Raw genomic sequence first — 20,937 nt, forward strand, 5'->3', positions numbered from 1 at the left:
TGCCCCTTCCAAGCCCAGGAGACAAGGACCCCAGAGGTCACTGCTGTCCTGTGTAGGCAGTGAACTGTGTAATATAAAGAGGGAAACAGCCAAAATCATCCCCAAGAAAGAGTAAAGAGGCTCCATGTCTGGGCAGGAGGAAGGGATAAGGCAGTAAAACAGAGCAGAAACACAGCATGAATAACTTCAAAAATTGGAAGGACATGGAAAGTGGGAGCATGGAGGATGAAAGGAGATCAGGACTGACACTAGGTCCAGAACAGGAAAAAAAAAAAAAATTATGGTTACATATATAAAAAACAAACAAACAAAAAAAGGCTGGTTTGGGTTTTTTGGGGGGTTTACTTGGGTATTTTTTTTCCCAGAAAACAAGGACATTCAAAACATCCACCTTCAACTAGACAGTGCTTGGCCCCTATCACCCCCTTTAAGTCCCCCAAGCTTGTTTTCCAGCCCTCTGAATCCTCTCCTTGTGCTCCTCTAGAGTCTTCCCCACCCGTTTTTCAGCATGCCAAACAGGCTGTTTGTTTTTCAGCTGCCAGCCCCACCGATGCAGGGAAGACAGAGCAGATGGGCTGTGGGTAGTTGCTGTATTCACTGCCCTGGAGCCTGGCATCACTTTTATCACAGCTTCACCCCACCACAGCCCTTCCGTCAAGAAGGGGCCTGTGCCCCAAGAGCTGGCAGCAAAGGTTTCACAGCACATCCATCACCACACACTCAACTCTTCACCTTGAGCTGCAGTAGGGAAGAAGATGCTCAGAAGGCAGTTGTGTTAACAAGTGCACATAGTGTTATATTTTATTCCCTAAAGGCATAGGTTTAGGCAGTCACATACTGCAGGTTCCAGCCTGAAGCAGCTAAAAACAGGAAACACGATGGATTTGTACAGCATGAGGTGCCTCACCAAGTCCGTTCCTTGCAGTGAACAGCCCTGCTTCAGCCATGGGATGAGAGGGAGAAGCTCCAGTCCCACATCGCCGAGCTGAGGAACCCCAGACAGGTTCAGCCCTATCAGTATCCCCCCTGTCAAGGGAGGTTGTTCACCTTCAGCACTTCTTCAGGCTGTTCCAATCCCGCAAAGCGGTCAGAAAAGAACAAGAACACCCCTACAGTCTCATTAAAACAATAGAAATTCATACACTAGCTTGACATTGCAAGAACACAGGTCACATCAGCACACCCATCTCTCCATTCCCAAGCAGGGCAGGGGGTCACCCCAGCACCCCTTCCCCAGGTCAGCAATTTCAGTGCCAAGTTTGAACTTGGACTCCATAGCCCAAACCAGAACATGCCTCAGGGTGGTCTGTGGGGACCCCAACCGTCCCAGGCCCACTGCAGAAGGAAGTTTAGTTTGATGATAACTACACAGCCACCCTGCAGGCCAACACTGTTCTGCCCCCTGCACACTTCTTCCTCCTGGAAACCCTACTGGAACCATTTACCCCCGGCATAGAGCAGGTCCAGATCCTGGCTCTTACTCCAGACTGACATCCCAGATATCCTTCCCACACTTCCAGCTTGCAGCTGCATCCAAGAAGTGCAGTTGACCTGGTGTCAGAGCCCAACAGCAGCAGCAACTGCAGAGCTCTGAGCAGGCAGAAGATGAGAAAACCCTGTTTATTCTGCATGAAAATAGGAGGAAGAAGCAGTAAAATGAAGGAGGTAAATCAGTCCAAGCAGTAGCCAGAGGCTTGGTCTCCTGTTGACTTGCTGCAAGGCCAGCTGCTTGCTGCAGGGCAACTTGTCTCACCCACCACATATCATAGGTGCTTTGCAAATCATAGCCACTCACAGAACAGCGGTTGCCCATTGCTTTGTGTGCCAGGCTCTGGGCAAGCATGGTCTGTGCTATGGCCACCCTGCCCAGCTGCTCTCACTGCAGAAAACTGTCCAGTCTGGCTTGGCTGCTGCTGGAGGAAGATGTGGAGGGAGCTGCAGACACCTGCCTGGAGACCTTTTTCTTGCTCCTCACTGCTAATGGACGGATTTCTGCCAGGTTTGTCTAGAGGTAGAACTGTCAAGGAAAGTACGAACCAATGCCTTGGAGACAAAAGTGATCCAATACCAGCTGCAGATGGGGCTCAACCACAGACCTGGGACCCAGCTGTTCCCTGGGCACAGCTCAGAAAGACTCCCTGCAGGACAGGTTGGTCTTTGCCCCTGCTCACAGCAGCAGAGCTCAGGCATGCTCCTGTCCCATGGGCCAAGGAACACTTTCCACTTTTGTGCTACCCACCTTAGCACATAAAAGAGTTATTTAAGGATATCTGTCAGAGTCTCAAGACCTACCCTGCATGTCAGAGCCAGGACACCATGCAGGGAAAGGGACAGAAACTACAGCCTACACCTTCCCAAGGAAAAGCTACTTCCCCAGGGAAAAGCAGCTTCCCCATCACAGGGTGAGCTCAGCCCAGCCTCTGCTCACCTGCTGCAGGGCTGCCCACCAGGACATGCACAGCAGGGCAGCAGCATCCCACAGGAACAGACAGGCTGGAGAGCAGGCAGCCAGGAAGAGGCTGTGCTCAGGGATTCCAAAGGCAGAGGCAGTCCCTGCAAGTGGCACCGATTTCTGGCTGATCCACACCTCTGCATGAGCCACCTCTGATAATGCTCTCAGCAAGTTCAGGTCCTTGATGCCTTTGCTGAACTCAGACTTCGTCAGAGTCAGATGGAGAGAAACGTAATGGTTCCTTGAGGGTCCTAGCCCATTTTTTTGTTGGTTGGTGGAGAGGACTCCAAGATGAGCACGAACAGAGAAGAGATCCTACAGCACTACTATTACCTTGCGAGCTGCAAGGAAGGATACAGGCTGTATGAACTTTGTTCTGCCTCCCATGCCATCATAACCCATCCGCACCTAGAAGAGAGAAAGAAAGGAGTCTGGAACAGCAGTACAGAGCCTTGGCTACTTCTCACACTGGTTATGGGGAAGAGGGAGCCTTGTGGGCTGCAGCTTCTGTGGTGGAGTTAACAAGCACCTGGAAGCACTCAGTACGGATGCTAAGCCCTCACCTTTACAAAAAGGCAGACCCAAGGATATTAGTAAAGTTTGGATATCTTGGGCACTTTCTGCAGCAAGCTGAGGCTCCAAAGCAATAGCTTAGGATTTTGTCACTGGGACTCAGTAATACAAGGAAAACACCCAAAGCTCCAAGGAGGTGGAGGAATGGGATGCAAAGTGCCATTTAGTCTGCTGCCAGAAAGGGAATGAGCATCTGTCATCCCTGGAGCTCTGCAGGACTGGGAAGTAGCCAGGTCACGCTCCAAGATTTATTTTCCACACACTGTGGCAAAGTAAAAGCCTCCTTCGTTTCCCCCTGCAGGGTCACCTGAGGACAGAGGAGTGCAGTGCCAGCCCTTGACATGCTCACCAACTGGACAGTCATACTTACAGTGCCCACGTTCCTGTGCGGACCCAGCAAGCTACCCGAAGATGGCTTCTTGGAGAGAACAGAGTTCCTGATGAATGCTGGCAACAGTCCTTTAAGAGTATCATCCTCCGGATCATCTGCCCAGTTCTGTCCCACAAAACAATGAGAAAAGCCCTTTAACCAGCATGATCTGCTGAATTTAGTCCATAAACAGGGAGCACTAACAATGCAGACAGCTACTCTGGGTAACGGTTACTGCTTAGGCCGAAGAACAGTAGTTTCAAATCTCCCACTGGGGCTTATGTGGAACAGTGCCTGGGACATGGCACCCAGCAACCCTGGAAGAACAGCCCCCTTCACTGACCCTACAGCCACAGGCTGTATCATGCCAAGCACATCTGAGGCAAGATAAGCAGCAAGAAGCTTGTGGGTCCCCATCCTCCCTCTCCTGACCAATTCCAGGAGGCCTGAGGCAGCATTTCTAAGAGACTAGCAAGCACAGCCCTTTAAAGCATGTACAGTGGTTCTACACATGGGCCGATCTGTGGTGACAGCATCTCCTACACGGAGAAAAATGGGTCCTTTATCCCACCCTTATTAACAGCAGAATCAAAGAGATGATACAGAAAAATCAAGAGTAGCCCTTTTACCTCCACTGTTTCCTTCAGCACTTTCTTCGCCAGATTTACCACAGGAGGCCTGCAAGAAGCCCAAGGAGCAAATCAGCAGAGATTTATTGTTCAAGTGGAGCTGGCAAGGACAGACAAGGCCAAGCAGATGACGACATAACTTGCAGCACGACATCAGGCAGCTGGAGAGCTATCTGATCTCACACAGCAGCTTCCACAGAAGTGAGACTTTGATCTCCTTTGGAAGCAGAAAGAGGAGGGGAAACTCACGGCTTTTTATCCAGCTTCTGCCTTTTTGCAGGGCTGCAGAGAGAACTGCAGGGCTGATGTTCAGGGGTGTCGACATCAAAAGAAGCATCTAGATTGATCTCCTCGCTGTGGGCTGGGCGGTGGAGCTTTGGGTGCTGCAGTTCCACGGGAGCAGGGCTGCAAGGCCATGCAAAGCATCAGCCAGAGGCCACCACCTGCCACCGGCAGACGAGAGGAGACAGAGCTGCACGACTGAGCTGAGGCAGCAGTGGGACCAGGATCACAGCCCCCTCTGCTTACCAGCCACAGAAAGGACACTCCAAATCCCTGAGCTTATAGTCAGTGTCCCAAACAACTGTTCACCCTCAATGGCCTGCGCTGTAACAGCAGCACCCCCAGAGCCCAGGGTGTACCCTGGCACATTGCTGCTTTGTGTATGCAACACAGCCTGCTGTCCTGGGGCAACAGCACAGGCTCTTTGCACAAAAGGACTTGGTAAATATGCAAGAGATGCCTTTTTCCAGACTAGGCTCCTCTGCCTGGCCAAGATCTTCAGCCCCCATACACCAGCACATGCTCACTGAAAGGCCAGCTCTGAGGCAACCACAAGAACAGCTTTAGGGATATTTCTTTGTTGGGACATAGTGATAAAGAGTTTGTCAAAACCCAGCCCATTCCAACCCAAGCCCTCTGAAACACACATCTTTTCCCAGGTAAACCAAACACCACCTTGTCAGCAACAAGGAAAAAACCCCCACAAACTAGGATACAAGGAGCAAAACGCCTGTGCTGCTGTGATGCCTGACAGACTAGCACAGCTCTGCTCCCACAGCTAGTTAAACTGTCAGCTCTTACTTTGGACCCGACATCTCAATCCATTGCCTGTATCTAGGGGTGCACTTCACTAACCTTTCAAAGACTAGTCGACTGAGCGTCTCTCTAGCTGGGGATGGCACCTTCAGAGTATCCTGCAGGATGTCTATCTTCTTCTTCAAGCTCTGGAGGGAAAAAGGAAAGCAGAGTGAGAAAAGGAATGATTTAGTAGCAGATACTTTGCCCCTTCCCATAAATCCGCATCAGGTAGAACCCAGAGGTGGGCAAGTAAGAAAGGCAAGATGTGCTGGGTAACAGTCACCAAGCAAAAGCCAGCATAACTCCTGGCTTTGCAGCTGTAGGCCATGGCCAGCTGCCAGTGACTGCAGACCAAGGAATAACATGCTCACCAAGATCTCCTTGTCCGCATTCTTCAGATCCTTCTGGGTGCTTTTTAACTCCTCCTGTGTTTTCTCCAACTCCAAAACTGTTTTCTGCAGCTGCAGAATAACCCCCCCATACAGCAGAGCACTGGTTACACTCGGATAAGGGAGATCACAGGTCCCTGCAGGTGCAGCATGCTTTGCAGCACATCCTACTATTCCCTGTTGAAGGGCTCAGCTTTCCTGTGCCAGTCTGACCAATCTCTCCTGTATCAGAGCAACCGAATGCCTAAGCATTTCCTCATGCTGCCTGCAGAGGGATCTCCAGGGCTGCTTGCTCAACACAACATTTCCTATAACATTTCCCGAGCATTTATGCCTGATGGTGACAGCTTTTCCCTGCTCTAACACTTGGTGGCTGCATTCCGAGTTCCTGCAGGACTGTGGACACACCAAAGCACAGGAATTACAAACCACAGGCTGGAGAACGGTTGTACATCAGCAATACTGGCACATGGACAAGCTTGATTCAACAGGGAAACATGCCAGGAGCAAGGATTGGGAAGTGGACTGCCACCACATCAGAGACTTTGTGGGTTCAGGAGCCTGGGCCAGCCCACAAGTGCGGGTACAGTCAGCTCTCTGTCAGCCAAGCCAAGCCCCGAGTGCACTGACTCGCATCCTCCTGACCCAAGCTGGTGACTGCAGCTTGGCACTAGCTCCACCAGAAGCAGCTTGATTCCAGCAGCAGCACCTCATGTAGGAGGTTACCTCACTTGGGGAGCAGCACAGCAATCTGAGAACTTCCTTCTCCATATTTCAGGGGACAACAGCTATGGCTGAGTAACAAAAAACAGACCAAATCCACCCACAGTCTCTCACTCTGTGGGCTTGCACATGGGGATGCCCCAGGGAACATAGAGCAAAGCTACACACACACGCTTTTCATAGGGACTCGCTACCAAAACTGACAAAAGCAATACCCAACATGAGCTAACAGAGCCCAGCCAGGCCTGGAGCAGGGGAAGCACAGCAACAGGGGCACATCAGGAGCTCCAAGCTCTGGAGGAGGCCAGTGCCAGCCCAGGCAGGCTCTGTGCAGAGCCACCTCCATGCCCTCACTTTGGGAACTTCACCTGCCTGGGCACAGCATCACACAGAAGCTCTGGCCTGGTTCAGTTGGCTGAAGGCACAAGGCCGAGTGTTACTGCGGCTGTGCCAAGCCAGTACTAAATCCTGCTCAACTGGTGCTGCTTTCAAATCCCTTCCCATCTTTCTTGTGGGCCCAGTTCTGCAGCAGGAGGGCTGGCAGCGGAGTGCTCGGCAGCATGGCAGGATGAAGTGCTGCTTCCAGAACCCAGTGGGAGCAGCAGAGCACCTGCAGGCTGCTGCCTTCCAGCCCAGGCTCCCTGCCAAACTCTGGCTGGCTCTGCACACACTGCCCCACCAGTCTTCCCGAGACTGACAAGTGAGCAGCCCAGGAGCTGCTCACTCACCACAGCATCACAGCCTGCTCCAGAAACCCCAGCCTCACACCTCCACACCACCAGTACCACTCAAACAGTGCTCAGTGTGGGAGGGGGTCACTGCAGAGGGCTTGGGTCACAGCTATTGACAGCCCCATGTCACCCCTGGGACTCACACTTTCCCTTTACCTTGCTATTGACAGCAAATAGCTCCTTCTTCAGTTTCTCTGTCATCTCACTAGACATCTTCCGAGCCTCCTTCAAGTTTTCATATTCCCTTCAAAGATACCAGAAGAGGCATTTCATTGGTGAGAGGACTGAGTTAGAGCTTCTCAGAGATAAGCCAAGACCCTTAATTTGAATCTCCGCAACTGCAGAACCACCAGAGAAAAGCCAGGCGACACAAAGGCCTTTATGGAACAGAATTAAGTATCCCAAGACTGCCCAACAGCGAGTCAACCATTCCAATACACCATGGGGAAGACAAAAGCTGCATGGAATACCATGCCCGAGAAGAGGGCCTGAACAGATTTCACCAGCAAAATGGAAGCCAATTGCAGAGACATTTCTGTTGCCACTGGAAAAGACAGACAACAGAGCAGCCTCCATGCTGGCAGCAAAGAAGGGGCTTTGCTTTAAGTGACTTTTCAGAGACATCACACTCTTGGCCATGCCCATCCATTCCCAATTACACCACAGGGACACTTGCCTCATTACGGTTTTGTATCAAAGCTGCAATTATTCAGCTGCCATCAGAACGGACCCAAAAAAAAAGCTGTGGTTTTGCCCAGCAGGACCAGATGGATTTCCAGGTAGGGGAGGGCAGCACTGCAGATCCTCCTTACTGGAGAGCAATCGAGGCACAGCTGCACAGTGCAGTGTAGCAGAGGGTACAAGCCGGCAACCCTCATCCACTCATTTCCCCCCCAGGCAGGAGAGGGAAATGGAAGGAATAATAATAATCACCTTATAGGTGCACTGACAACTCTGGAGACAGTTCCCATGGTGACACACATGTCACTGCAGTGACAACGGGAACAGTTCAGTGTGACAGGCTCCAATCTAGGTCCCCAGGATCTGTCAGTCAAAACCCAGTGGAGGCCCAAGCAGGCAGCAAGAGCCCTACATTGCCCATGTAACTGCTAGTACTTGGCAGAGGGTTCTCCCATGGCACACCCAGGACAGCACGAGCCAAGTGCCAAGCTCACAGCACCTACTTTTTCAGCGAGACACAGTAGATCGCAAGCTGCTCCACCGCTGCCTGCCCGACTCCCATCTCTCTGATCATCTCCTCCACTTCAGGGCGCTGGCTCTGAAGCAACAGCTCGATGCTGCACAAAAGAAATGGTCCCCTCAGCTCATGAGTCACAAACAGCTGGGAGAGAGACTGAAGCCCTGAGTCCCCCCCAAGGGGCTGGTGCAGCCTAAGCTCCTACTGCAGGCACTCGATGTTGTGGGGGAAGAGACACAACTGCCCAACCACAAGCAGGGCTTTTTGCTAGGGACAAAGAGCCCTACGTGGACTAGAGAAGGGGCAGCTGCACACACACACATAATGCACATGGAGCCAACGTCCCAGCCCTGGGGCCCTATAGCCCTGAAGCTGACTGCATTCCTGGGCTGGGATTCTGTCCCTCCTGAAACTGTCTGGAAACACAGCAGGGGCAAAAGCACAGACAGACCTGCTACAATGCACCAGTTTCCAACCTCATGGGGTGAGACGAGCCAGCATGTGGAGGCTGCAGCAGGCACAGCAGGACCCTCCCCTCCCTCCCGGAGAAGGGGAGAGGCATGCAGCCCACCAGCAAGGCCCAGAGCTGGGATCTCACCGCTCCATGGTCTTCAGCTTGTTTCGCAGGCGGCGGGCCTCCTCCTTTGAACTTCTGTTATCCTCCTGCTGCTGCTCCAGGAATTTCATCTGCTTCTGCAGAGAAGCAAGCACACACAGACCGTCAGGAAGGCTCCAGGGATTGTTAGAGAAACATCCTGGCTTATGCGCACTGCGGGCAGCTGGGAGCACACATTGGCTCTTAATGCTATCACCACCTCAGCAGCTCAGGATTATGAAGAGTTTAGCTCCCTCCTTGCTGCACCCCCAGCTCTGCTCCTTGCAAGTGCTGCAGGGTTTCAGTGCTCAGCACAAGATGAATCTGGTGCCGAAACCACACCATAGCCTCTGTTCAGCTGGAAGCATCTGTGGGGCTGTGCAGTCCCCTGTACGCAGTGACAGTTTGTCAAAAGCAAACCCACAGCAAGCAAACCTTGCTATTGCTTTCTCCTCCGTGCACAGCTGATCCTTTTATTTTCCTTCCCAATTCTCCTTCTATTAGCTGCTCAGAGCATAAATAGGAATTGCTGAGTGCGTCTCTTCCAGGAGACTTCATCCAAACCGGACGCCCACCCAGGGAACTTCTCTCACCTGCCTGGAGAGGCTGTAAGCCCACTGCAGGCATCACCTCGCCAGGCTCTCCAGTAGCAGGCAGCAGTAACAGAGAACCTCGGCTGAGCTGGAAAAGCACCGATCTGCAGTGTGGACAGGGGGAAGCTGGCCAGAATTAGCATCGTTTAAATGCATCCACGTTGTCTAGGTTTGTGTGTGCCTGGGCACCTTGCACAGCGCTTGCAAAGGGCTCGGGCTTGGTTTCAGCACAGTGCCTGGCAGAAGACCATCACTCGTAAAGCTCTCTTCCACACAGAAGTTAAAGGATTTTATCTGCTCTCTACTACAGGAGCCAAACAGCTGTGAAACTGCTGGGACTTTGCAGAGGGACAGCACTGCAGGCTCCCATGTTACTCTTGCTAAGGCAGAGCCCAACTTCGGCTCTCCTTAACCAGAGCTCTCTACATTTCAGGTCCCCGAAGCAGTGTTTTGTGCCAGGTTGGAGCAGTCCCCAGCCCCAGACATGCCTGAAAGGGCAGCAAACTCTGACACAAAGGTTCAGCAGCATCAGACAGTGCAAGCAGAAGACAGGAATGGTTTGCAGCCTGTGGGCTTGACCTGCACCATGGCTAATTAAATCTATATTTTCACTGCAGAAGTTTAGTGCTTTAATCTTTAATGATGCAGTATAAGACAGTGCTTGGCATTCAGCTAGAATGCCCTGTACACCACAGAAAGAGACACCTCCAGGCCCCTAATCCTTCCATCCTGCCCAGCTTCTCTTAAAGGACTTAAGCACACACAGAGGGTTCTGCAGCAGGCAAGATAATCCTCTGAGGTGCCAAGGCAGGAAAGCCAAGCACAGAGTTGTTGACTTGAGCAGTAAACACCAGCTTCCACTGTCACAGTTGTTTCTGCAGGACTAGGGAGCAACAGGAGTATCCTGTCACTGGTATACCAGATCCTGATATACCCAGGATCCCATGAGCATCTCTGGCATGGCCCTTTACAGGGGCTGCCTTTAAACCCAAGCAGACTCAATATAATCCCATGGTCAGGCAAAAAAACAACCAAAAAAAGCTGTGCTGGCTCACAACAAGATCTGCCTGGCATCAATTCCTACCTGTATCTGTCCTCCTGCCCTGTGACAGCCCCACACTGGTAGTGTCAGGCAGACCTCCAGGGCTGGCTCCTCCCACAGGAGCCCAGCTGCAGGTGACATGAGCAAGACAACCCAGCAACAACATCTATGAGGTCTCCCTGGACCACTTGGCCTCGCAGGTGAAGAAACGTGATGCAGTTCAGACTATTGGGCAAAGGTCCAAGCAGCAGAGATCTTAGGAAGTGCAGCCAACCCCTCCCATGCCTTTCAGTCTACAGCTCACAACCCCACATGCCTGAACCCCATCTTCCTGTGACCGTCATGTCCTCTTCACACAGCAGTGCCCATCCCAGCCAGGCAAAGCTGTTGTGCTCACTACAAGACACCTCGACAAAGCAGCTCCTGCTCTTCCACTTGCTGTTTACGCACAGTACATGACTACACACTGAGTCACTGCACGCTGAAACACAACAGGAATATTTGATCCCTGGACTTCACACATTACTAGCCTAACTAAACAGAAGCCCTGGCAACAGAATACAGACAGGAGAGCTAGCTGGATCAAATCCCACTCAGCTGAAGCTTGCAACTCCCCCTCCGTATATTTCAGTTTGACTTCTCCTCCAATCAAACCAACAAACTAATTTTCCTTGAATCCCGCCTGGCCTAAACCCATTTCAGGAGAACATTCGACCGCAGGGAGCCAGTGTTTCAGCAATGGGGCACTGGAGCCAGTTCCCACTCTGCCTTCTTACTGCTACCTTTATGATCAGCACTGCCACCTCATTAGCAAGGCTCAGTCAGCAACCCCCAGGCTGGACTTCTCCCCCCCCAACCAGGGCCACCACAGGCTTGGCTTTCACACCTCTGAATCACCCCCAGGTGGAGCACACACAGGACCTCAAGACCAGCAACACCACTCACTTCGGATTAATAAAGCCAAAATGAAAACCCAGCTCCGTTGCCCTCTGGCCATTCGGAGATCAAGAGACAGGCATCTCAAGGCACCAGATTCAAAATCCCACCAGGACAATCCCTTTATTAGCAGGGCCTGCAGAGCTCTTCAACAAAATGAACACTGACCATGCACTTGTTAGAGCTGAAGTCCTGCCGGGAAAGGAAAGGTACCTTGAGAGAGGAGCACAGCATCTCTGTCTCTCCGAGCACCTTCTGGAGCGACTCTATAGTGGCATTGCGCACATCCAGAGTGTCCCTCAGCCCATCCACAACTGCCTGGCATTCCCGCTTTTCTTTCTCTGGAAAAGAAAAAAGAAAAAGGTCATGGCCTGGAAACCCAGACCTCAGCTGCCCCACAGCAGCAGGAGCATGACAAAGACACTGCTTGCGGTCTCAGGCTCCAGGCTGCTAGGAAGTGGCTGTTCCTGTAGAGACACATTTCCCCAAGTGCTGTCTGCACCAGGGTCTATACTGAGCACTTGCTTCTCCCACTGCCAGCAGGCTTCAAGATTTTCTTTACTAAAGATAAAAAATTCCCTTTAATAGCTTTCCAGTGCCAGCCTTGCTAGCATTAAGCTGCTGCATCTTAACTCTTGCATGCTCTCAAAGCCAGGCTTGCACAAGGAAAGCCTTTCTCTCTAGTTGCACTGAGCTGTCACAGAGGTGGAGAGTACAGCCCCGAGCCCATCCTCTCCACGTGTAGTCTTCTGTATCAGGAAGCCCTTTCTTGGGCTGTCAGGCAGCTGTGCGCAGTGATCCACCACGCTGCTGCACCTATGTCAAAGGGGAAGAGGCAGTAAAGCAGAGCTCTGCTGGGCACTGGGAACTTCACAGGACATGCCACAGCTCAAGCAGGCTCCCCAGAGTGACCACCTTTTGCAAGGCACAACCTTAGAGTCCTGCTGTCCCTCCCCATGCACACAATCCAGGAACAAAGCACATGCCTCTGACCACAAGAGAGAAGGTGGTGTAAAACACCACCAGAATTCAATTTGATTTGTTAAGGCAAGGAAAGAACATCACAAAAAGCAACAACCACCATCAGAAGCTGACAGACCTAAGCAGGGAGCAGCTAGCATCGAGGGAAAGCTTGCAGCAGCTGGGCAGTGAGGGAACCTCTCTAACCCTGCTGAGAGCAGGTTAAAGTCTTCAGCTCAGTATCTCTTGCCTTTGCCCAAACTGCCCATGGCTGCAGCCTGGCAGTAGTGGGAAGCCAATCAGTGCCTTTCCAAAAGGGCTTCTTCTTGCAATCAATCCAGTTTCAGATTGTGCCACCACATCCCATGGAAGCATGACCTGCAGAGCAAGCTTCATTGCTCGATCCAACAGTAAAAGAGACACATGGCACTGGGGAAGAAGAGAGGAGCCTATCCCAGCAGAAGCACAGAGCTGCCATGGGAAACATTTGTTCCTTAGCAAAACCTTTTCTCTCCATTGATGTGAATATCCCTTCCTCACCAGAGGCAGCACAGCCTGGAGACACCCCCCTTCGTTTGCAGGGACTCCACATCCACCAAAAGAGCTTGGGCTTCCCCCTCCTCCGTTCCCAGCTGCCCAGAGGCAGATGGCAGGAATCGAACCTCCCCATGCTGCAGGAATTAGTTTCCAGCTCATTCAGAGTGCCTCCCACAGCGCCTGCTGGGTCTGCTCAGAGCTCAGCACCTCCAGAGCCATTTGCAAGCTGATCAGTGACTGGCAATTACACAGCTCCTCTACAGCGCACAGCACAGAGCACATCTTTAAAGTGAAGAATTTATACACAAGAACCACCAGAGAGCAGAGTGCCTGCAGCAAATGAGGCAGGAGGTGGGAAGGAGCTTCTCATTTCCAATATGAAAAGAGAATGGGACTGGGAATGTCAAATCCAACCTCTACTTACCAGAAGCCGAGAAGATGAGCAGGCCTTCGAGCAGTTTTTCTTGGATAACATCCTAGCAAGAATCCCAGACACCTTCCCCAGAAGATCTGGCTCTCTACCAAGTCACTAAACTCAACTAAGCTGGCAAGAGAACAGGCCTCAGAATAGAGACTTGCAGACCATCCAATTCTGCTCTTGGGCTAAGGACCGAATCCTCAATCTACTGGCTATTCATGTCTGTCTCGTGCATGCAGGGAAGGCAGAGGAAAGACGACTCTTGTGGCGTGGGTGAGCCCCCAGCATTCTTTAAAGAGCTTTTTTTTTCCCCCCTTCTGCTACTGTGTCTTTGGATTTCTGTCACTCAGAGTGACATTTTCCTTTTGCTGCTCATGACTCATGTTCTGATGACAAGCTGCCTACAGACGATGCTTAAAACCCATCGACAAGTCTCCAGGGCTTTTGCTTTTCCTGCCTCCCTCAAACATCCTCTAAAATTAAAGATGGGGAAATGGAAGCGCACACACTGAACTCCGTCTGCTCTTCACGCAACACATGTGGCACTGCAACAGCCAAACACATCCAAAGCCTTCCCACTGCTGCTTTTGGGCAGTTAGATCTGTTGGAGGGAACAAGGCTTTACCATGCGCAGCTGTGAGTTTCCCAGTGAGCAAACCAAGGGTTTTGCTTTCAGCAAGCCTGCTCCAGATATAGCTGGAGCTTGTGATTAGGAAGAGGAGCAAGAAAACTGCATATATGTCTCCACGCTCGCAGAAAGCTCCCCGCTTACAGCAGAGCTGGGCCAGGCTTTGGCCTCTGGCTCTGTCAAACAAGCTTTGTCCAGCTTTAGGTGGTCTCACCTTTAGAAAAGGCAGCCTGCACCATACCCCCAGCTACAGAGCTGGGTGGGCTCTGCTTAGGGGCTCCTCAGGCCTGAGCAAGCCACCTAGCACAGGCAGAGCCCAGGACCTGCTGATCATGGACTGCTGACCCCCGTAGGCAGATGGAACTCACCTTTCACAGAGAGCTCAGCCTTCACCTTGTCCAGTTCATTCTGAAACACAACACAGAAAACCCAATTAGGAAAGAGAAGCTTTCACCACATCCTAAAGGAACCCAAGAGGTTTCTCAGCAGGACATCTGCACCAGCCAGGTGCTAAGAAGGGAACGGCGGTAGTGGCAAGCACCAAGTTACAAGCAAGTACTATCACAGGGTATGCAAAGAGCACCTCCAACTGGCATCCTTCAGAGGGAGAAGAGAAGATCGCAGTTTCATCTTAGCCTTGTCAACCTTGTATTTCTCACACTGTCAGTCATCTTGTTTTAGCTGAATAATTTTGGAAGGCTCTCAGGGAAACACAGGAAATCAGACAGGAGCAATTTTTATAATGTTTTACCTAAACAAGGCAATAAGGCAGGGATGTTGCCAGACTAACTGGATTGAGAGTTGCTTTGAACTGAAGTGAACTTGAATCAGGTGCTGGTGGGAGACAGGAGGGTATGTCCAAACACCTGAGAAGGTCACCCAGCACACAGTCCAAAGGCACCAGCCAGCATTCTGACTGACCCTGAAGTCACTGCCATTCAGGAAGCAGGTACGAGCTGACAGCTTACTTGAACAGCCACAAATAGATCACCCATAAACCAATCCATACCATAGCAATATGAGAGTGCATAATGTCTCCTGGGTGCCACAAGGCTCTGAGGAACATCAAATACTTCCAACGCCTTCATTAAGGATCAAAAAGAGGCAGCAAATGCCCCATAGCTTAAATTATAGCAACAGGAATTATGAACACTGGCAAATAGTCAAATAAAATGTAGAGAGGTTATAAAGAGAGGCTATCTATATATAATATTAAAAAAGGGGAAAAAACAAACAGAATAAGAGAGACACAAATATATACAGGAAAGAGTCAACAGAAGATGACTTAAAAAGCTGTGTTAGAGAACTGCAGAGGAAAGCACATAACAAGTCAGGCAGGAACTGCAGTGGAATAAAACCACAATAAAATGCCAACACAGTACTGAAGCAGAGCACACAAATCTGTGCAGCCCGGAACACTACATGCAAATCTGAGCTGAGAATAGCACTGCCAGTGACCACGGATCTGACGGGACCAGAGTGAAGCTCTGCTACCAACAGTAAAGGCAGGAAAGAGAATATGGGATGCAAAGCTTGGCAAGCAGGAGGGACTAAATGGAAAACCTAGCAGAGCTGACTTGGATTTGACCCTGGGGGGACAACATCTGGAGGGCTGACATGGAATTAGCTCTGCTGCAGAAGCTATTCTGGAGAAGCTTCCTCAGAGTCCTATTCAGTAACGATTAGTGAGCTCACAAGATGTGCTAATTAGCATGATAGCAAAGAAATCCCAGGCTACTGCAGGCAGCTATGTAACATTACCTCATTCATCAACTTAATCCAAAATCCCTCATCCTCATCCTCCGCCACAGCTCCTAAAGACTGCTCCCAATTTTCACTCCTCTGATAGAAGCTCTCCTCCCTCTGCCAGCCTGAGTTACAAGGCCACATTTTCCCCAAGATCAAATTAATATATCCTCATCACAGACAGCTGTCTTCCCAGGTTTCTACCCTCCCCAGCAGGTTTACAGGCAGGAATTCTCCTCTTTCCTCTTCTTCACCTGGCTGAACAAGACAAAGTCTCCTAGTCTCCTTTGGAAGAAGGGCTGTCTGCTCCCCAAATCACAAGCAACTGGAAGCATCAGGTTCCAGATGGTCTCACACAGCGCTACACCCAAAACCTCACACTTTTCCCACTCTGGAAACAGCCACATGGAGGCTGTTCTAATCACCAAGGACCATCTTTAAAAGCAACACAGGATAAACCCAGGCTCAGCACCCAAAAACACTTGGGCATGTCGCAGCGTTCAGCCTGTGGTCTGCAGCTACTCCAGGGAACTAAGTCCCCTCCAGTGTTTCAGTTGAAGCTGATGCTGGTGGTGGAAAGCAAAGCAAAGCAAAGCAGCCCTGCCACCACTTCTTCAGAGCCCCAAGAGGACCACAGCTAATATTCTGCTTCCTAGCACACTGCCTTGCCCCAGCCCAACCTTTCCATGGAAGGAGGCCAAATGCTCATTTCAGAACATCTGCAGGCTGCAGAGATATGGCTCCAGTTGATTTCAGAGCAAAGTACCACTCTATGCCCAGGCTCTTGGAGGGACAGGCAGTGGTTGGCAACAAACCCTGTGTTTGGAGGCTTTTTCAGGTGAAATCACTTCTGGCTGAGGATGTCACCAATTCTCAGCCTCTAAAGAGCTGGGGGATTGCCCACCATGTGTTTGCTCTGCTGAACTGCCACCCTGCCCAGTATCAGATACCCCACCATAGAGGCAGTGATGTGGGTATCTCTACCCATACAGATACCCCATCATCACTCCAGCCTAGATAGACATTAAATCCAATCCCACCCCTGATAGTCACCCATGCTCTTAAGGTGCTCCATGTCATTCAGAAACAAGGCAGCACACATGAAATCTGTAACAAACCAGCATCAGCCCAGCAGCAAGCCGAATCAGTGCATGAGGCAGTAAACACCCATACAAGCTAACTATGCTAATCTACACCAAAAATATTTGGTTGCCTTTAGAGTGACCTCAGCACTCTCATTAGGAAAGCTGCACACTCGGGGCCAGATGCTGCTCTGACAGCCACACAGCAAACTGTGTAGGAGATGATGAGTTACCATCAAGCTTGTTGTGCAGGGGTGGCTGCACAATCCTGCCTTTGAGCACGGGAGCAGTTCTTCAGCACAGCCTGCCTGGAGGAGCCCATCTTAGATCCTGGGGTGGGGGTGAGAGGGAAAAGAAAGCTTTTTCTAGGGCAATTTTCTCCAGTCAACCCATTTCTGAGTCACTCATGTATTTACATTTGTGAGAGCAGATCGGAGTATGTACTAAAGGCAATGTTTATCTGCTCCAAGCCATTGCTTTGCTTCTAAGGAACACAGCTTCAAGTGCCCAGAGATGCATCTTCATTTCCTCAGCACACACACTTCAGCCTGCAGTTCCTCTATTAGCGATCTTGGAGAACGACAGTGCTGCTGACATTATAGTCTGGCTGGCTCTATTTTAAAAACATACGATATACATATAGCATTGTCATGGCAACTGCTAATTATGGTAATTGCTGCACATGCTGATTCTAAACATGAGAGGGTACAAGCATCCCATTATACCAAGGTCAACCAGTTACTTTTTTGGGACAACTCCAAGACATAAGGAGCCATGTTTCATCCACGCTAAGCAAAGGAGGAGAACATGGAACAGTGGAACAGCCCCTGTGCATTCATCCCTTCTCACCCCCAGCTCTCTACACCTAAAAGTGGAGCTTAGAGAACACGAACCAGCTCCAGCCAGGATCCTCCCCAGGGACCAGCCTCAGCACTGTCACCACTGCTGGTGCAGCTTCAGGCAATCTATTTCTAATCTCTCTTGGGGAACCATGACTCTCACCACCCTGTCCCATTTCCTTACAGTCTGTGCAAACAAGCCCACCTGCACGCAAGTGAGGACAGGGCACTTCCTCTAATGAAGGGGTAAGAAGACCTCACACACAACCAAGCCACAGACACTAGCAGCAATTAACTGCATTTGGAATTTTCCTTCTGCTGCCTTTTGGAAGAGCTCTGTAGCCTCATCCCCAAGGCTTCAGCACACCAAGGGAGAAGCGGCAGGTGGATGTTTGCTTGGTGCTGCTTTGGGAGCTTTCCAGGCAAGGTGAGAACCAGAAGAAAGAGCACTGAAGTAGAGGAGGCTTCACAAGTCCTGGTCAGGGGGAGCTCTTAAACCACCGTATGGAGACTTCCTTGCAACAGGGCTGAGACTGGGTGAGCACCAAGAGGGAGAACAGAGACAGGCAGGAGACACTGATGTGCTTCAGATCTGAAACATGAGCACAGCACTGCAAGCACCAGCTCAGGAAGCAGCTGCTGGCAGAGGATGGGCAGCCCAGACCATGATCTCAGGGTGCTGAAGCATCACACAACAGATCCACATAGCCAAATTACCTGCAAGGTCTCTGCATCCGGCACTGCCTGCTCCTCCAAGGCAACATCAAAAAACAGCTTATGGATGATGTGTTTTCTGCCGACCTAAACACAGGAGACAGAAGAGGTTGATGGGCACAGATACAGAAACACAACGGATATTGAAGACAGATGGAGGGTGGAAAAGGTACCATCTTGTCACAAGGCCATGAAAGACAAGTCAGATCACGTGCTCAATGCCGTTAGTGACGATGCTCTGCTTTGGCTCATCAGAAGAGCAGCAGACCCCCCCCCCACTCAGTTTTGTGAGCGCGACTCCAGCCAAGCTCCTGAGCTGCAGCAGAAAGATTCAGGCATTTCTGAATCAAGCGCAGTCTGTTCTCTGGCAGCTAAGGCCCAAGCAGCTGACGCTGAGCTAACATGATGCCAAATCCTAAGACAGAAGTACGTGATGCTTTCTGCAGGCAGAAGGTGCTGTAATTGAATTTGATAGCTCTCCACACCTCCCCCATGCAGTTACAGCTTTGTGTTTTAAGTATTATATACAGTCATGACACCAGCTAATTGCATGGTTACTGCTACATGAGATGTTATTTCGCGATAACTCCATGGTAACCCAGAGATGTAAGAGGCAGTGAAGAACAGAGGGAATCAACAAGTCAGGGAAGGAACAAGGGCCAAGACCTTGAGAGAAAAAAAGAAGCACGAACACAGAACAATCCCGAGCTGCAGCTGCCTGAAAACCCACATCTGAGTGTGCGTCAACATCTCCTGCAGCCGCTACACACCAAGACCTACTGGCAGCATCAAGGCTGGTGACACAAAGGACTTCAGAGAAGTTCAGGTCCCAATTAAGCCACTGGATTCCCAAGCCTTGGCTTCCCGTCCCAGAAGCACATCCTTCCTTCACATCCCTCCTTCCCTCTCCAGCTTTTGCTATGCTCAATAAAGAGCCAAGTGCTGCAAAGCACCTCAATTACAAGGACCACATGCAGCAGAAGGGGCTGCTTACCTGATGGCAAGGGGTAGGGTACTCCAGAAACACAAGTCGGATTAACCTGGCCTGATTAACCCCTTCCAGCCCTTTCCATCATTATGACAATGCTTAGCCTAAATAAAAGCCATGAAAACCTAGAGACCCTTTCTGGAAAAGCTACAACAGGAACAGCAGCAGGGCACCCCCAGACCACCCCTCTGATTGGAATGTCTGCTGAAGGGAGATCGCTCTCTGACCCTTTGAGGAGAGCCTGAAGTGACAGAAAACTGTGTTTCATACCCTAAGCCTCTTCCTCACACCACCCCAGGCCTAGGCCACAGCTCCTTGAGGGCATCTGCAGAGAGTTGTGCCATAGAGAGGTGTACGCAGGGGATGGTTTTACCTGGATTCTGCACTGCGGGCAGGTCCGGCTAGGTGCTGTGTCAAACCACTGGATCAGACTGAGAAAGGAAAAGAAACACGTGGTCAATCCTTAAACCCTAGGAGCACTGCTCCCAGAGCCCCCTGGCTCACCAGAAGACAGCAGGATGCACCTCCTTTTCACAGCTAAAACCAGAAAAAGCATTTAGTCCAGAGGTGCAGCTAACAGGAACACTGTGCTGCAGCACAGGCACCCTTCCTTCACCCCCGAGACAATTCCCAGCTGAATTTAGCACGTGAGCTTATCTTTACCAGGGCAGAGCCTTCACAGAGCTCAAATCTCCCTGAGAAAGAGCCTCTGAATAACCAGAGCTTTGCAGGAGCACTCAGATCGCCATAAAGAACAGCGCAGGAGCTGCCGTATCAGGATACAACAGCTGAGATCCCCAGCAGGGTCAGCTCCAAAGGGTGCTGCTGACACCAAACACACATCTGTGGAGGGAGGGAGCCTGGGCCGCTGCGCCCCGCGATGATGAACACCGACCTGCCGGGCTCCCCGGGAGAGCTGCGAGCGCATTCTGCAACCAAGGCATCACGTCACGCTCAGAAGGGTTTATTTTTGGAGCACCGCAACAACCTGGAGCTGGCAGGTTTCCTTTGGAAGCTCTCCCTCCTCCGCCGGCCGTTCGAGGAGCGCAAGCCCGAGCTGTGCCCCTGGTCAAGAGGCGGCCGGCCCCGGGAAGCAAACAGCCGCTCCCTCCCCGCACACAGCGTTTATTTCCGCCCGAGAACCGCTTCTTCCGACACCAGCACTTCCAGAACACCCGCAGCGGGAGCACGGCACCGGCCCCTCCGCACACACACCCTGCGCGGAGCAACCTGTCGGCTCCGCAGTGGGGAGGCCGCGGGCTGACGGCACCGCCGGGTGCCGCTGCGAAGCGAAACGGCGCATCAGAGCGACGGCAACCGGAGCGAGAACGGGAGCCGGCGGTACCGGTACCGCGGCGGGACCGGAAAACACAACGCCCACATCCCCCTCGCAGGCCCGCGCTCACCAGACGTAGTGGAACGTGTGGCCGCAGGGCACGGCCGCCACGTCGCGCTCGTTGTCGAAGAAGTCGGAGCAGATGGTGCAGTGTGCGCGGATGGGCATGGCGGGGCCGGGCGGGCGGCCCCAGCGGGACACGAACCCGCGACCGCGGCAGCCGCGCGGTACCCCGCCGTTCAAATACGGCCGCGCACCCGCCGCTTCCGGCCCGGGGCGGATGTGACCTCAAGGGGAGAGAGGAGAAGCCGGGGGGGCGGAGCCTCAGGGGGGGCGTGTCCTGCGGGCCGCGCCCCCGGGTCTCTACGCCCGCCGCTC

General features: G+C 51.7%; 1 protein-coding gene across 2 annotated transcripts; it reads right to left on the minus strand.

Annotated features, from left to right (window-relative positions):
* Nucleotides 1-1,606: 1,606 nt before the first annotated feature.
* Nucleotides 1,607-20,841, minus strand: TRAIP (TRAF interacting protein). Of its 2 annotated transcripts, none has more exons than XM_062610157.1 (15): nt 20,630-20,841; nt 19,597-19,654; nt 18,239-18,322; nt 14,223-14,262; nt 11,525-11,652; nt 8,744-8,838; nt 8,132-8,245; nt 7,104-7,191; nt 5,476-5,565; nt 5,162-5,250; nt 4,274-4,429; nt 4,025-4,073; nt 3,396-3,521; nt 2,810-2,860; nt 1,607-2,005 (listed from the first exon to the last, which is right to left on the minus strand). In XM_062610157.1, exons 1-15 carry the CDS (start codon nt 20,725-20,727, stop codon nt 1,877-1,879), a joined length of 1,395 nt encoding a protein of 464 aa, XP_062466141.1. In that variant the 5' UTR covers nt 20,728-20,841; the 3' UTR covers nt 1,607-1,876. The 2 variants fall into 2 exon arrangements, with proteins under 2 accessions (XP_062466141.1, XP_062466142.1); XM_062610158.1 differs by lacking the exon at nt 20,630-20,841 and adding an exon at nt 18,409-18,551 and having other exon boundaries at nt 19,597-19,629.
* Between the last annotated feature and the right edge of the window lie 96 nt (nt 20,842-20,937).

Source organism: Pezoporus occidentalis, unplaced genomic scaffold, assembly GCF_034315485.1.
Source record: "Pezoporus occidentalis ecotype Australia unplaced genomic scaffold, CSIRO_AGI_Poc_V1 ctg145, whole genome shotgun sequence".
NCBI lineage: Eukaryota > Metazoa > Chordata > Aves > Psittaciformes > Psittacidae > Pezoporus > Pezoporus occidentalis.